The following is a 15,536-nucleotide window of genomic DNA, read 5'->3' on the forward strand; positions in this document are numbered from 1 at the left end:
CTCTAACAAATTTGAAAACCTAGAAGAAACGGATGAATTCCTGGAAAAACACTACCTACCTAAACTAACACATTCAGAAGTAGAACAACTAAATAGACCCATAACAAAAAAAGAGATTGAAACGGTAATCAAAAAACCCCCCAAAAAAAAAGCCCTGGCCCGGACGGCTTCACTGCAGAGTTCTACCAAACTTTCAGAGAAGAGTTAACACCACTACTACTAAAGGTATTCCAAAGCATAGAAAATGACGGAATACTACCCAACTCATTCTATGAAGCTACCATCTCCCTGATACCAAAACCAGGTAAAGACATTACAAAAAAAGAAAATTATAGACCTATATCCCTCATGAACATTGATGCAAAAATCCTCAACAAAATTCTAGCCAATAGAATCCAACAACACATCAAAAAAATAATTCACCCTGATCAAGTGGGATTTATACCAGGTATGCAAGGCTGGTTTAATATCAGAAAAACCATTAATGTAATCCATCACATAAATAAAACAAAAGACAAAAACCACATGATCTTATCAATTGATGCAGAAAAGGCATTTGACAAAGTCCAACACCCATTTATGATAAAAACTCTTACCAAAATAGGAATTGAAGGAAAATTCCTCAACATAATAAAGGCATCTATGCAAAGCCAACAGCCAATATCACTCTAAATGGAGAGAACCTGAAAGCATTTCCCTTGAGAACAGGAACCAGACAAGGATGCCCTTTATCACCGCTCTTATTCAACATCGTGTTGGAAGTCTTAGCCAGGGCAATTAGGCTAGACAAAGACATAAAAGGTATCCAGATTGGCAAGGAAGAAGTAAAGTTATCACTATTTGCAGATGACATGATTATATACACAGAAAACCCTAAGGAATCCTCCAGAAAACTACTGAAACTAATAGAAGAGTTTAGAAGAGTCTCAGGTTATAAAATAAACATACAAAAATCACTTGGATTCCTCTACATCAACAAAAAGAACACCGAAGAGGGAATAACCAAATCAATACCATTCACAGTAGCCCCCAAGAAGATAAGATACTTAGGAATAAATCTTACCAAGGATGTAAAAGACCTATACAAAGAAAACTACAAAGCTCTACTACAAGAAATTCAAAAGGACATACTTAAGTGGAAAAACATACCCTGCTCATGGATAGGAAGACTTAACATAGTAAAAATGTCTATTCTACCAAAAGCCATCTATACATTTAACGCACTTCCGATCCAAATTCCAATGTCATATTTTAAGGGGATAGAGAAACAAATCACCAATTTCATATGGAAGGGAAAGAACCCCGGGATAAGCAAAGCACTACTGAAAAATAAGAGGAAAGCGGGAGGCCTCACCTTACCTGACTTCAGAACCTATTATACAGCCACAGTAGTCAAAACAGCCTGGTATTGGTACAACAACAGACACATAGACCAATGGAACAGAATTGAGAACCCAGACATAGATCCATCCACGTATGAGCAGCTGATATTTGACAAAGGACCAGTGTCAATTAACTGGGGAAAAGATAGCCTTTTTAACAAATGGTGATGGCATAACTGGATATCCCTTTGCAAAAAAATGAAACAGGACCCATACCTCATACCATGCACAAAAACTAACTCCAAGTGGATCAAAGACCTAAACATAAAGACTAAAACGATAAAGATCATGGAAGAAAAAATTGGGACAACCCTAGGAGCCCTAATACAAGGTATAAACAGAATACAAAACATTACCAAAAATGATGAAGAGAAACCCGATAACTGGGAGCTCCTAAAAATCAAACACCTATGCTCATCTAAAGACTTCTCCAAAAGAGTAAAAAGACCCCCTACAGACTGGGAAAGAATTGTCAGCTATGACATCTCCGACCAGCGCCTGATCTCTAAAATCTACATGATTCTGTCAAAACTCAACCACAAAAAGACAAACAACCCAATCAAGAAGTGGGCAAAGGATATGAACACACATTTCACTAAAGAAGATATTCAGGCAGCCAACAGATACATGAGAAAATGCTCCCGATCATTAGCCATTAGAGAAATGCAAATTAAAACTACGATGAGATTCCATCTCACACCAGCAAGGCTGGCATTAATCCAAAAAACACAAAATAATAAATGTTGGAGAGGCTGCGGAGAGATTGGAACTCTCATACACTGCTGGTGGGAATGTAAAATGGTACAACCACTTTGGAAATCTATCTGGCGTTATCTTAAACAGTTAGAAATAGAACTACCATACAACCCAGAAATCCCACTCCTAGGAATATACCCTAGAGATACAAGAGCCTTCATACAAACAGATACATGCACACCCATGTTTATTGCAGCTCTGTTTACAATAGCAAAAAGTTGGAAGCAACCAAGGTGTCCATCAACGGATGAATGGGTAAATAAATTGTGGTATATTCACACAATGGAATACTACGCATCGATAAAGAACAGTGACGAATCTCTGAAACATTTCATAACATGGAGGAACCTGGAAGGCATTATGCTGAGTGAAATGAGTCAGAGGCAAAAGGACAAATATTGTATAAGACCACTATTATAAGATCTTGAGAAATAGTAAACCTGAGAAGAACACATACTTTTGTGGTTACGAGGGGGGGAGGGAGGGAGGGTGGGAGAGGGTTTTTTATTGATTAATCAATAGATAAGAACTGCTTTAGGTGAAGGGAAAGACAACACTCAATACATGGAAGGTCAGCTCAATTGGACTGGACCAAAAGCAAGGAAGTTTCCGGGATAAAATGAATGCTTCAAAGGTCAGCGGAGCAAGGGCGGGGGTCTGGGGAACATGGTTTGAGGGGACTTCTAAGTCAATTGGCAAAATAATTCTATTATGAAATCATTCTGCATCCCACTTTGAAATGTGGCGTCTGGGGTCTTAAATGCTAACAAGCGGCCATCTAAGATGCAGCAATTGGTCTCAACCCACCTGGAGCAAAGGAAAATGAAGAACACCAAGGCCACACGACAACTAAGAGCCCAAGAGACAGAAAGGGCCACATGAACCAGAGACCTACATCATCATGAGACCAGAAGAACTAGTTGGTGCCCTGACAGGGAGCACAACAGAGAACCCCTGAGGGAGCAGGAGATCAGTGGGATGCACACCCCAAATTCTCATAAAAAGACCATACTTAATGGTCTGACTGAGACTAGAGGAATCCCGGCGGCCATGGTCCCCAAACCTTCTGTTGGCACAGGACGGGAACCAACCCCGAAGACAATTCATCAGACATGAAAGGGACTGGACAGTGGGTGGGAGAGAGATGCTGATGAAGAGTGAGCTAATAATATCAGGTGGACACTTGAGACTGTGTTGGCATCTCCTGTCTGGAGGGGGGATGGGAGGATAGAGAGAGTGGGAAGCTGGCAAAATTGTCACGAAAGGAGAGACTGGAAGGGCTGACTCATTAGGGGGAGAGCAAGTGGGAGTACGGAGTCAGATGTATGTAAACTTATATGTGACAGACTGACTTGAATTGTAAACGTTCACTTGAAGCTCAATAAAAGTTAATAAAAAATAAAAAAAAAGAGTTCCCAGTTTCAGAAAAGATTGAAGTGAACTGAGGTAGGAAGCGAGAATCTGCAGATATTAAACTTAGTATGATTGGTCTTAAAAGATCTTTAGCAATGGGAGCGGCAAGAAAATGACACTACAGGCTGAGAAGCAGAGTTCAGAGTTATAAGAAAGTTCAATTTATATTATGAGAGCAAAAAGCAGTTATTCTGAAAACACTGATCATCCTTTAGGTCTAGGTCCTGGATTTTCTCAGTTCGTAGAGATTGGACTATCTTTACCTTGAATGTCCAAGGGCTACAAATCCTTTGTGACTCCAAGTAGTTCAGTGTACAGTGGGTGATCAGACTGTGTCTCTTACGTGGTGTGTAGAAATAATGAATTAGCCTGGCGTATTTGCATCCAGGTAATTGTATTATAACATTTTTTTTCAAATATTGCACATTGCAGTTTAAAAATATATTGTTTATAGTATACTTTTCAAACCCATGGACTATTAGGTAATTTTACATTGTTAATTATCTGAACTATAAAAATAAGGTAGTTTTAAAACTTCATTTCACTGTTAATTTGCAGTGATCTCTTCTAGTTAGATTATCCCTCCTCTGGTTAAATAGTTATGTTAGTGTTTTCCTTAAAACAAGCTACCCATATATTATCATTGCAAAGATGCCCTTTTGAATTATGCCAATTTAAAATTTCCCATTCTAAAGATTATTCAAAAGCACTTTACTTGTTGAAAGATTTGAGGGTAGCTTCTGCTGTTTACAAAGAGCCCCAGTGGCACAGTGGTTAAAGCCATCGACTGCTAACCCAAAAGGTCAGTGGTTCGAAACCACCAGCGGGAGAAAGATATGATGGTCTGCTTCCATAGAGATTTACAGCCTTGGAAGTCCTATGGGGTCGCTATGAGTCAGAACTGACTCCATGGCAGTGGGTTTGGTTTGGTTCTCCTGTTTACAGAGATATGATTCTCCATTTAATTGAGGCAATCTTTGTATCTGAGTTATTGTGTATGAAACCTGAGTTGTTAATGTTGCTTTGTAATGGTTGATATCTGTACCACTCAAGACTCAATTGCAAGTGACTGAAACCCAACTCAAATTCAAGTGAAAAAAAAAAGAAGATAGGAATGTATGGTATCATAGAAGTGAATGGTATAATAGCTGATTTCAATTGGATCTAGATGTCCAAAGGCTATCACTGGGACTCTTTTATGCTGCTCAGCTCTATGGATTCAACTGGATTTCAGTTTCAGGCAAGCCCTCTCTCTAGAGGCAAAGTTGAGGCATGGATGCCTTGAGTAGGGAAGATTGGGCCCATAGGCTTAGCTGTTTCACCTGGTAGAGACAGGCGGTTTATGGAAGGAAAAGATGCTGAACCAACAAAAAAGTAAGAGATATGGTAGGGCCCATTATTGGCCTCAGACACATTATCAGTGTTTGTGAAAATTGTCTTTGTCAGCATTCATCCTCCTTTATGCATTTATTTTTCTCGTTTTGGAATCTACTCTGATTCAGAAACCCAACATTCTCATTGTTTCTGCTAGCTCCAATGGCCTCCTACTCTCGAACCCCTAATAGTTCTATCCAGTGATGAATGGATAGCCTTTACTTAACCTTCTAGCTCTACCACCTTTCTTAGTGTCTGAGGTTAGCCCAGTCAGTTAAACTTGCTGAATACTAGTTAAATCAAATATAATAGGAATATATTAAGGTCACTCTCAGTCCTGCTGTGACATTCAGCTATGAGGATGGGAAAGTTCCATGTAAATTTTAACATACCACGTGAATACATTATTAAATAACCTCCAACCCAAACAAAGCACATGTTCTCCATTAGATTAACAAAGGATGTGCTGACTTAATATCTGAAAAGCAAATTCAGAGATAGATGATAAATAATGGCATGGGTTTGATATGTCTCATCTCAAAGGTACTTGTCTTTTAAAAGTTGGTGCCAAAAAATAGAGTCTTAGGAATTAATTCCTTCTAATATTACATTAAAACGTCCCGGTAGGTATCCTTTTGAGACAGCATTATTGTTGCTAGTTGCCATAGAGTCGGCTCTGACTCATGGTGACTCACACCATGTGCAGTAGAACAAAACCTTGCCAGACCTGTGTTGTCTTCATGATCGTTGGTACACTCAAGTCCATTGTTACAGCCACTGTGTAATTTGAGTGCCTTCCAACCTAGAGGGTTCATCTTCCAGCACTGTATCACACAGTATTCTATTGTGATCGTTAGGGTTTTCATAAGCTTATCTTTGGATGTAGATTGCTGGACCTTTCTTCCTAGTCTGCCTTAGTTTGGAAGCTCTACTGAAGCCTGTCCACCATGGGTGACCCTGCTGGTATTTGAACTACTGTTGACATTGCTTCCTGCATCATAGTAACATGCAAGCCACCATGACATGATAAACTGACAGATGAGCAGCAGAGAGAGAGCACAGAATAGAGCCAGACTACAGGGGTTAAAATCCTGACTTCTTTTCCTAGCTATGTGACTTTGGGAAAGTTACTTAACTAGTTAGTTAAAAATGAAATGAACAATGTATGTAAAAGACTTGGAAGAGTACCTGACACGTCATAGGTACTCAGTAAATAATTGCTGAACAGATAATGCCCTATGGCACAGTACCTTATCACAGAGCCAGATGTATAATAATATTCATTGAGGGTTTGTTGAAGGAAAAAGTGACTGACATTGAAATAGATATTTGAGGGTTGGAGCAAGAGTTTTTAGAAATCACTGCTGCTCTTCATGTTGGTCTTAAAGTTGTTCCTTACAAGCTTATTCTCTTAAATATATTTTATTCCTAAATCAAATATATCATATTCCAAAATACATTCATTCCTACAGTTGAAAAAAGAGTTCATTGCCATTTCTTCCTATAGATGTTTCTTGTTTAAGACAACTTAGTTTTTCTTCATTTGATTATAGAGTAGGATATCTTTCCTCTAATTTACCCAATAGAAACAAGCAAAATTGTGTGAAGCAATAAGAAATTCATTAAAAACATTATACTAGGGGATTTTAGAGCAAGTGAGAATGCTTATTATTAGCCAAGATTTATAAATCGAGGGTTACTCTTTTGTAAGATGATTTACCAGATAATACATCCAATTTCTTTAGGTAGAATAGTATATTTATTATTATATTAATATATTTATTACTGGATTCATATTAACATATACATAAACCAACAAGGAGCCCTGATGGCACAGTGATGAAGAGTTCGGCTGCTAACGAAAAGGTCAGCAGTTCAAATCCACCAGCTGCTCTCTTGAAACCCTATGGGGCAGTTCTATTCTGCCCTATAGGGTCTCTATGGGTTGGAATCGATGGCAACAGGTTTTAAACCAACAAATATTTTATGTTCTTTCAGTTATACACACACACGCACATGTAATATGTAATCTGAGTAAAAAAAAAAAAAAAAACTTTTTTCCCCACCTCTTTTAGCTCAAGACAGAACTAGGTATATAAATACTAGTTATAACGTTATCTAGATGAGAGGAAGTTATCTAGCCTTTCTGAAACTGTTTCCTCATCGGTAGAATAAGGAGGACAATACCTCCTCACAGGAAACCAATATACATACAGTGGTTGAAGTGCTCATTTCCTTTGCCCCTGCTTTTCTTCATTATTTGCTTTATGGTATTTGAGATCTCAGAAACTACATTTTACACAATTAAATTAAGTATAGACCATTTCTCTTTAAGCTCTCCTACATCTTAGTTTATCTTTTCAAAAGCATCTAGAATATGCTGTGATGATTGTTGGCCATTGAGATGGTCCCAAAAGGGTTGTGTAAAATAGCTTATTACTGTGCTACACACTGCTGAGTCAAGCTCCATATCACACCATGTTCTTGGATTTCCTTTACTTCTAGCTCACTTCTCCCAAACTCACTCTGAAATTAGCCCTAAGTGTCCCAGGGAGAATTATTTTGAATATTTGTAATCTCAAAAGGAAAAAGAATCAAGTTAACTTTTTATTGAGATGTCCTACATATATATATATATATATAGTAAGTGTACATAGACATATATATGAATAAGTATATATATATACTTATACATTATTGTTATATACTTATATATTGTTGCATTCTGCCATCTAGACCATTAAAAAGGCCAGTTTACATTTGAAATGACTGCTTATATTTAAAAATGATTTTTTTTCTTTAGATTTTACAACTAATGATTTTTATATTGGAATACATGCCACTGTTACTCATTTAAGTGTTCGTGCTTTAAATTCAGCATGTCCGCTGTATAGTGTTGGAATATGGAGGAACTAAACAGTGATTAGGATAAAACCTAATTTTTTCTCTTTTCTTCTAAACCAAAATCAGAGGCCATTTTTAAGACTCATAGGCAATTTATAGAGATTTTAAAGCATATTGTCTTATTAACATTTTTAAACACTGTAATATCAATAATTTATTGTACAGTACTTACTGGGCAAGTTAATACAAATATCTATTCTTCAGTTTTCTCATCTGTTTTTAGAATAGTAATACAGCTAAAGTGACTAAGCTCTGATGTGATTTCCATTTCCTACAATATGTGATTGTATGATTCTCTTGCAAAGTTGATAACGGCTTTGACTTTTTTTAGAATATAGATTTTAAATGGAGACAGTCATTCCTCTATAACAGTGACGTGCAATAGAACTTTCTGCAATGACAGAAATGTTACCTATGGCTATGGAGCACTTGAAATGTAACCAAGCGTGACTGAGGAAATGCATTTTTAATTTAACTTTAATGAACTTTGATTTAATTAGAATAGCCACAGCTCTAGAGTTACCAACTCATTTAAACAAGATATGTGAGAAACAGTCGAAGTTAAAAACAAAGCACAAAATTTGTAATACGGGGCGGAAAACTTAATGCCTAAATCGCGCCTTTCTTTTCAGTCGCCCGCGCATAGTTACTCAAGCTACGACTCGGGCAAAAACGAGAGTGTAGACAGAGGTGCTGAGGACCTGTCACTGAACAGGGGAGATGAGGACGAAGACGACCATGACGACCATGAGGATTCTGAGAAAGTGAACGAGACAGACGGAGTGGAAGCTGAGCGGCTGAAAGCTTTTAATGTGAGTCCTTCCACACTCCCAGTGTGGTTTCATTTTTGCCACTTCACTTTCATGTTGTTGCTTGTTGGTAAATGTGGATTATTTTAGAGACATGTTTGTTTAATTTACAGAAGGATTTAAAAAGTACATGAAACACTCTTTGCCAACCAGACACCAGAATTGCTGTGTTTTGTTTAGAATTTTAAAGCCCAATGTGAGCTGAAAACTGGAGTTGTGTTGTGTGAGTATGCATGTTTATCTAGTGGATGAAGGGGGCCTCAGCTTATCCATCGGAAGAGTACGCCCGTCATCAGTTTGTTTTTGTTTTGTTTTGTTCTGTTTTTTTGCTTTTCCAGCTTATCTAATTATGCATGACAAGAGTCGATTGTTTGTTTCCAGAGTTTAGAACACTGTGTAGTGTAGCACTGTAGCAGTCCTATTTATCATTAATAGAGAATTTTATGGGGTGCTTGATTGTCACAGTCTACTGTTATTTCCTGATTATTTTTCTACACAATATTCTATTATTTTCTGTCTGTTTGTCTGTCTTTCTCTCTCCTTTCTAATTTTTATCCAGCCCTTTAGAAAGTCTTTAAAGAGTGTTTGCTTAAAATTCCTGGCTTTCCATTGCAAAGTACTCCAGTGCATAAACCAGAAAAGAGTATTTTCCTATCGATAATCAAGACAGGAAGTTAGGAACAGAAGAGAGCAGCCCTCCAAACCCTTCTCCTCTGTCTCCCTCTTGCCAACAGATGTTTGTCAGGCTGTTTGTAGATGAAAACTTGGACCGAATGGTCCCAATCTCTAAGCAGCCCAAAGAAAAGATCCAGGCTATCATTGACTCATGCAGGCGACAATTCCCTGAGTATCAAGAGCGTGCCAGAAAACGTATACGTACTTACCTCAAGTCCTGCAGGCGGATGAAAAGAAGTGGTTTTGAGATGGTGAGTTTTGAATTAAAACACAGCCCTAGATTCCATCAAAATCCCACATGTAAACCATGACGCTATTTTTTTTTTTCATCTTAGTGTCTTTTTTTTGATTTTTTTCATAACGTCAGGTTAAAGGGGTTTTTGTTTGCTCGTTTGTTTTTTCCCCCTTTTCATCTTACTGAACTATTTATTCCCTTTGTTTATTTAATAGGAATACTTTGTGAGACCAGTGCTCACAGGCCCACATGGTACCATGTTATGGAAAATGAGGGTCATATGACCAAAAAAAAAAAAACACAATGAGAACTAGCATCTCTTTCATGTTTGCTTTCTCTCCGTGCTACTTAAGTGGATCTGAGTTTAATCAAGTGTTGGACTGAAATATGAGTTGTTGCTGAAGATGACAAGTGAGAATGGCTTTCTCTGGAATGAAAGGAAATGGATGAATCCATCTAAGTCGTAATATTTTCATACCAATGGTTAACAAACAGCAAGCCTAGAAAATAAAGATCAGGGAATGAATATCCTCATAGGAAAAATAATGCTGTGTTGTATGGGGTCCGTTTATTTGTGTGCTTGTGGGTGGTAACACGAGCTTTATATTCAGCTGGGCTTTGTAGACGGATTAGATTATGCTGACGTTAGATTACTTTCTTGGGTGGGTATTAGATATCCATGTTTTCTGAACTTCATTCTACTTCACTTTGTTCTAATTGTTATATCTAGAAATAGTGCATGCATTGAGGATGTATGTTTTTTTCACTTATGTTTTTTATGCATGTGAACAGAAATGTATTAGAAATTTTCTGAAACCTCTCTTTCTACGCTTATCTTAAGAAGGCTCCATCAAAGCCAAGGTTCTTAGTGTTTGTCATCTGTGCCCTCTAATTTATTGGGGAGGGGGTGATGAGAATAAGAGTTGGGGTAGTTTAGAGAGGTTTGAAGGAGTAGGTCATATATGAGAAATAATTTCGCAAATGTAAAATCCTGTGAAATGAATGACAAAAGTGACAGATTCACTGTCTATTATCAGTTTTTCTACAAAGCCTTGGCTTATAAAAATGTCTTTGATATTTTTTAAAGGAGAAATGACTGTTCTTGAAAGAGAGGCGAGTCTTCCCAGGTGGTTACACACATAGGCTCTGGCCCAGAGAACTTAGTTTCAAGTTCCGTATCTGCCACTTTCTGGCTGTGTGACCAGAGCAAATTACTTTAATTGACTTTGTTTCAGGTTCCTCCTCTGGAAATGATAATAACTCCTGATTTATAGAGCTATGAGAATTATGTTATCAAAGGAAATCTGTGAAAGTCATTCCTTACACACGGTAACCAAAAACCCGTTGCCATCAAGTCGATTCCGACTCCTAGCAACCCTATAGGACAGAGTAGAACCGCCCCACAGGGCTTCCAAGGAGCAGCTGATGGATTTGAACTGCTGACCTTTTGGTTAGCCGCCACGCTCTTAAGCAGTCAGTAAACCTTAACTCTGAAAATATTAACTGCCTGTCAAATATTATTTAGTCAATTGTATTTACAGTTGCAGAAAACTGCATTTAATTTTTTGCTTTCTTTTGAGGATAATTACATTGGAGTTGGAGTTTGTCTTACATAAAGCATTTTAAAATAAAAATGGCATAGCTGTACCTGATTAAACTAAATGATGGCAATAGAATTGGTATATGTAAAAGAGAACGAAGATTGCTAGAAGAAAACAAAGCTGTTTTCTCCATACTGAATTACTTAAAGATTCACAAGGGTTTTCTCTTTTTTTTTACCTGCACAATAGGAGACAGATGACAAAATAATATCTAAATAGGTGTAAAAGCCTCAGGTCAGGATCACTTAGAAAGTAAAGTATAATTCCAGCTAAGTATATCTCATTCAGAATATGAGGCACTATATATATTTTCCTTTTTCAAAAACAATAAGGATAATAATATCATGCATCAAGATTCTTGTTTTTACCAGTATCTGACATTGCTACTTTTTTTCCTAATCTTTTAATGTTATTTAGAGACCCTTTTCATTGGTAAAAAGTGTTTCATTTTTCATGTTATAAAATTTATATCAATCATTCTTTAAGAGAAAAATGTTTTCTTGAAGAATTCTTAAACTTTCTAAGGGATATTTAAAACTTTTATATTAAGTACTGTTTTTATTATTTTTCTTCCCTTTAATATGCAATATTAGGCATCTATTGAAATAGCCTTTTGGTATTTATGGAACCCAAAACTCATTGCCTTTGAGTCGATACTGACTCATAGCGACCCTATAGGACAGAGTAGAACTGCCCATAGGGTTTCCGAGGAGGAGCTGGTGGATTCGAACTGCTGACCTTTTGGTTAGCAGCCTGTCTCTTAACCAGTGCGCCACTAGGTGTCTGGTATGTATAAAAAAAAAAAAAAATGTATAGGGAAGGACAAAAAAGTTGACGAATACAAAGTTAAGGAGTTTTACAAACTAGTCTTGAAGAAAATATGTTGTATAGAAATGATACAGTAATTAACTTTGAATAATTTTCATTCATTCGTTGATTTGTTTATTTACTCAGCAGATATATATTATGCATAAAATTACATAAAGTCCTGAGATATATTAAGACATGTCTAACTTGTTCATTAGGAAAATAGAACAGTTCCCAGATCTTCAAGATGTGTTGAGGAGACGAGCTGTACGAAGTGAAATGCTTAAGCAATAATGCAAAGTCTTATATAATTCGATGTTAAATGAACGACATGGATGAAAATTGACATCATAGTTTAGCCAATTTTTATTTTATACATTCCTCAGTAATGTATTACTGCAAATAACAAATCTACCATCTAACTGACATTTGGAAATTTGATTTGTTTTATGTATTGCTTCACCGCTATGGAGTGTGAAGGAGGATTGTGTGCCATTTTGAATGTTAATTCTTACCTACGGCAGATACGAAAAGGCATGATTCGCACAGATAAAAATTATAATTAAATATTATACAAAAATGTCCTTCACTCACATAATTTTAAAAATTTATTTATGATAAAATTGACAATTTTTAAAAATTTAAACATTAAACAAAAATTAAACAAACAAAAATCTTTTCTTCTCATGTTTTGTGAAAGAGGACATTGACAAAATCTATCATCTTCAGTATGTGGTTGTTTGTAAATGCTTGTTATTAGGAAACACTTAACAAGTCAACAAAGCAGCCTAAACAAGTTTTTAATGTAGGTGATTCTATATCATAATATAAAAGCAGCAGTCAATAAGCTTAGCTCTTGTGGACTAAGGACTAAGAACTTAGCTCTTGTGGACTATTTAGAGTCTCTAAGCTAGAAGCTAAGTACAGTATATATAAAATATTGAACTATATGTTTGCTACCGATTTGATTAAGAAAGTCAAAGAGTTATTCCTATAGAAGTGGTGTATCACAACATGTATTGGTGCAATACTTGAGAAACTTAGCATTCACTATGACTAATTTTCTGCAGCTGTTAATACAAAATCTGTTCATGTTAAATCTACACTTTCCCTAGAGAATTTAAATTTCAATGCATATATTTTTAATTCTTCACTGAATGCATACAGACATTAGAATATGTAATTATATATTCTTATTTCAATAGAGTTATCCAGACCCTGCAGATCTTGTATGCTTAAATAGCCAAAATTTCTTGTCTTTTTTCCAAATAGACTCTATCATGCATTACATAGAACAAAAATATTGTGATGCTTTTCTACACATTTTCACCAGTTCACTGTTACCAATTGTAATGGATTGAATTGTGTCCCCCAAAAATATGTGTCAACTTTGCTAGGCCATGATTTCCAGTATTATGTGGTTGTCCATTATTTTGTGATCTGATGTGATTATCCTATGTGTTGTAAATCCTAATCTCTATGATGTTGATGAGGCAGGATTGGAGGCAGTTACTCAAGATACAATATATAGGATTAGGTTGTATCTTGAGTAAATCTCTTTTGAGATATAGAAGTGCGAATCAAGCAGAGAGGAGAGGGACCTTATTACCGGAAGAAGAAGAAGAAGCTGAGCACATCCTTTGGACTTAGGGTCCCCATGCTGAAAAGCTCCTATACCAAGGGACGATTGATGACAAGGACCTTCCCCAAAGCTGACAGAGAGAGAAAGCCTTCCCCTAGAGCTGGCACCCCAAGTTTGGACTTCTAGCCTCCTAGACTGTGAGAACATAAATTTCTGTTTGTTAAAGCCATCTAATTGTGGTATTTCTGTTATAGCAGCACTAGATAACTGAGACAGAATTTGGTTCCAAGAGTGGGGTGCTGTTCTAACAGATAGAGGCCAGTAGAGTTTTAAAGTGCCTAATAGTAGAAGCCTGGAGCCCTGGTGGTGCCGCGGTTAAGAGCTCAGCTGCTAACCTAAAGGCCAGCAGTCTGAATCCACTAGCTGCTCCTTGGAAACCCAGTGGGGCAGTTCTATTCTGTCCTGTAGGGTCATGATAAGTCAGCATTGACTCAATAAGAACAGGTTTAGTTGTTTTTTTTTTTAACAGTAAAAGCCTAGATTTCCTTGAAGAGACTGTTGGAATTATGGAATTATGGACATCAAAGACAATACTGGTGAGGCCTCAAAAGGAAGTGAGGAGAGTTTTAACGCCAGAGAGCACAAATGGTGAGAAGCAGCAGCAGAGAAATGGCAGTAACAGAACCGGGAGACCAGAGTGAGATGGTACAGGAGCCAACCCATGGAGCAAGAGAACTGAGTGCCTCTGGGTACTTATCGGTGGAGCTAGGCTTGCTGACTCATGGATCAAGATTGCCGAGTGCCTTCCGGCTGAGGTTTGTATTCTGCTGGTGGAGTGGGGTACCTCCAGGCGCTTATTGGAGGAGCTAAAGAGCTTAGGAACACTTGCCTGAGCAGGGAAGATGCTGAGTCAGCCCAGGAGGCCTAAAGGGCTGAAAGGCCAAGCAACCAGGAAACTGAAGCTGAAGAGACAAGGAACACAGGAAGCAGAGCTGCCTCGGTCTCAAAGGTTGGAGTCACAATCTCTGGGCTCTCGAGTGGTGGAACCACGGCCTACTGGGTCTCAGAGGGTGGGGCCACAACCTCCTAGGTTTCAAAGAGTCAGCTCTTCACCAACTTGGTTCTGGAGCGTGGCACTGCCATTCACAAGTGCCAGTGGGATGAGGCCAGATCTGCTGCTCAAAGCTGAGGGAGTGGGGCTTTCATGCAGAAGGGGCAGAAGAATGGGGCCTGCTGGTACTGCAGATGTAGTGTTGCCACTCAGCCAGACTAGGAGGATGGGACCATCTAAATGCAAAGGACCAGAGTTGCAGTCCCACTGGAGCTGAAAGGTGGAGCTGAAGCCAAGAGCCGAGCAGCCACCACTTAGAATCTGGAGAGTGTGGCCAACACCCGGAGTCTGGAGGGCAGGGCCATTGTCTAAATGGTCTTAGAAAACAGAGGATTATTTTCAAGGCTTTAGAGCTAATATAATGTGTTCTGCTGATTTGCTTGGTGCCTATTATCCCTTCTTTCCCTCCAGTTTCTTCCATTCGTAATGAAAATGTCTACCTGGTGCCTAGTCCACCATTGTACTTTGGAAGCAGATAACTTGTATTCTAGATTTCACAGATGAAGAAGAATTTTGCCCCAGGATGGAATTTGGACTTGGAGTTGATCTAAGACTTTGGGGATGATATGATGTGGTGAAAGTGTTTTACATGTGGCAAGGACATGAATTTTTGTGGGCCAAAGGGTGGAAAGTTATGGGTTGAATTTTGTCCCCCCAAAATGTGTGTCAGCTTGGCTAGGTTATGATTCCCAGTATTATGTGGTTGTCCAGTATTTTGTGATCTGATGTGACTGTACTATGTGTTGTAAATGCTAACCTCTATGATGTTGATAAGGCAGGATTGGAGGCAGTTATGTTGATGAGGCAGGACTCAGTCTACAGGATTAGGTTGTTTCTTGAGTCAGTCTGTTTTGAGATATAGATGAGTGAATCAAACAGAGAAGTGA

The 15,536-nt window shown here is 37.9% G+C and overlaps 1 protein-coding gene across 1 annotated transcript in view; it reads left to right on the forward strand.

Annotated features, from left to right (window-relative positions):
• Positions 1 to 8,389: 8,389 nt before the first annotated feature.
• LOC135227198 (nucleolar protein 4) overlaps positions 8,390 to 15,536 on the forward strand; it is a 95,469-nt gene continuing 88,322 nt past the window's right edge. Inside the window, exons 1-2 of the mRNA XM_010586783.3 lie at positions 8,390 to 8,641; positions 9,373 to 9,564. Of these exons, the coding sequence (XP_010585085.2) occupies positions 8,435 to 8,641; positions 9,373 to 9,564 (399 nt within the window). The 5' untranslated portion in view covers positions 8,390 to 8,434. The remainder of the gene's footprint in view (positions 8,642 to 9,372; positions 9,565 to 15,536) is intronic.

This window comes from Loxodonta africana, chromosome 11 (assembly GCF_030014295.1).
Source record: "Loxodonta africana isolate mLoxAfr1 chromosome 11, mLoxAfr1.hap2, whole genome shotgun sequence".
Classification (NCBI taxonomy): domain Eukaryota; kingdom Metazoa; phylum Chordata; class Mammalia; order Proboscidea; family Elephantidae; genus Loxodonta; species Loxodonta africana.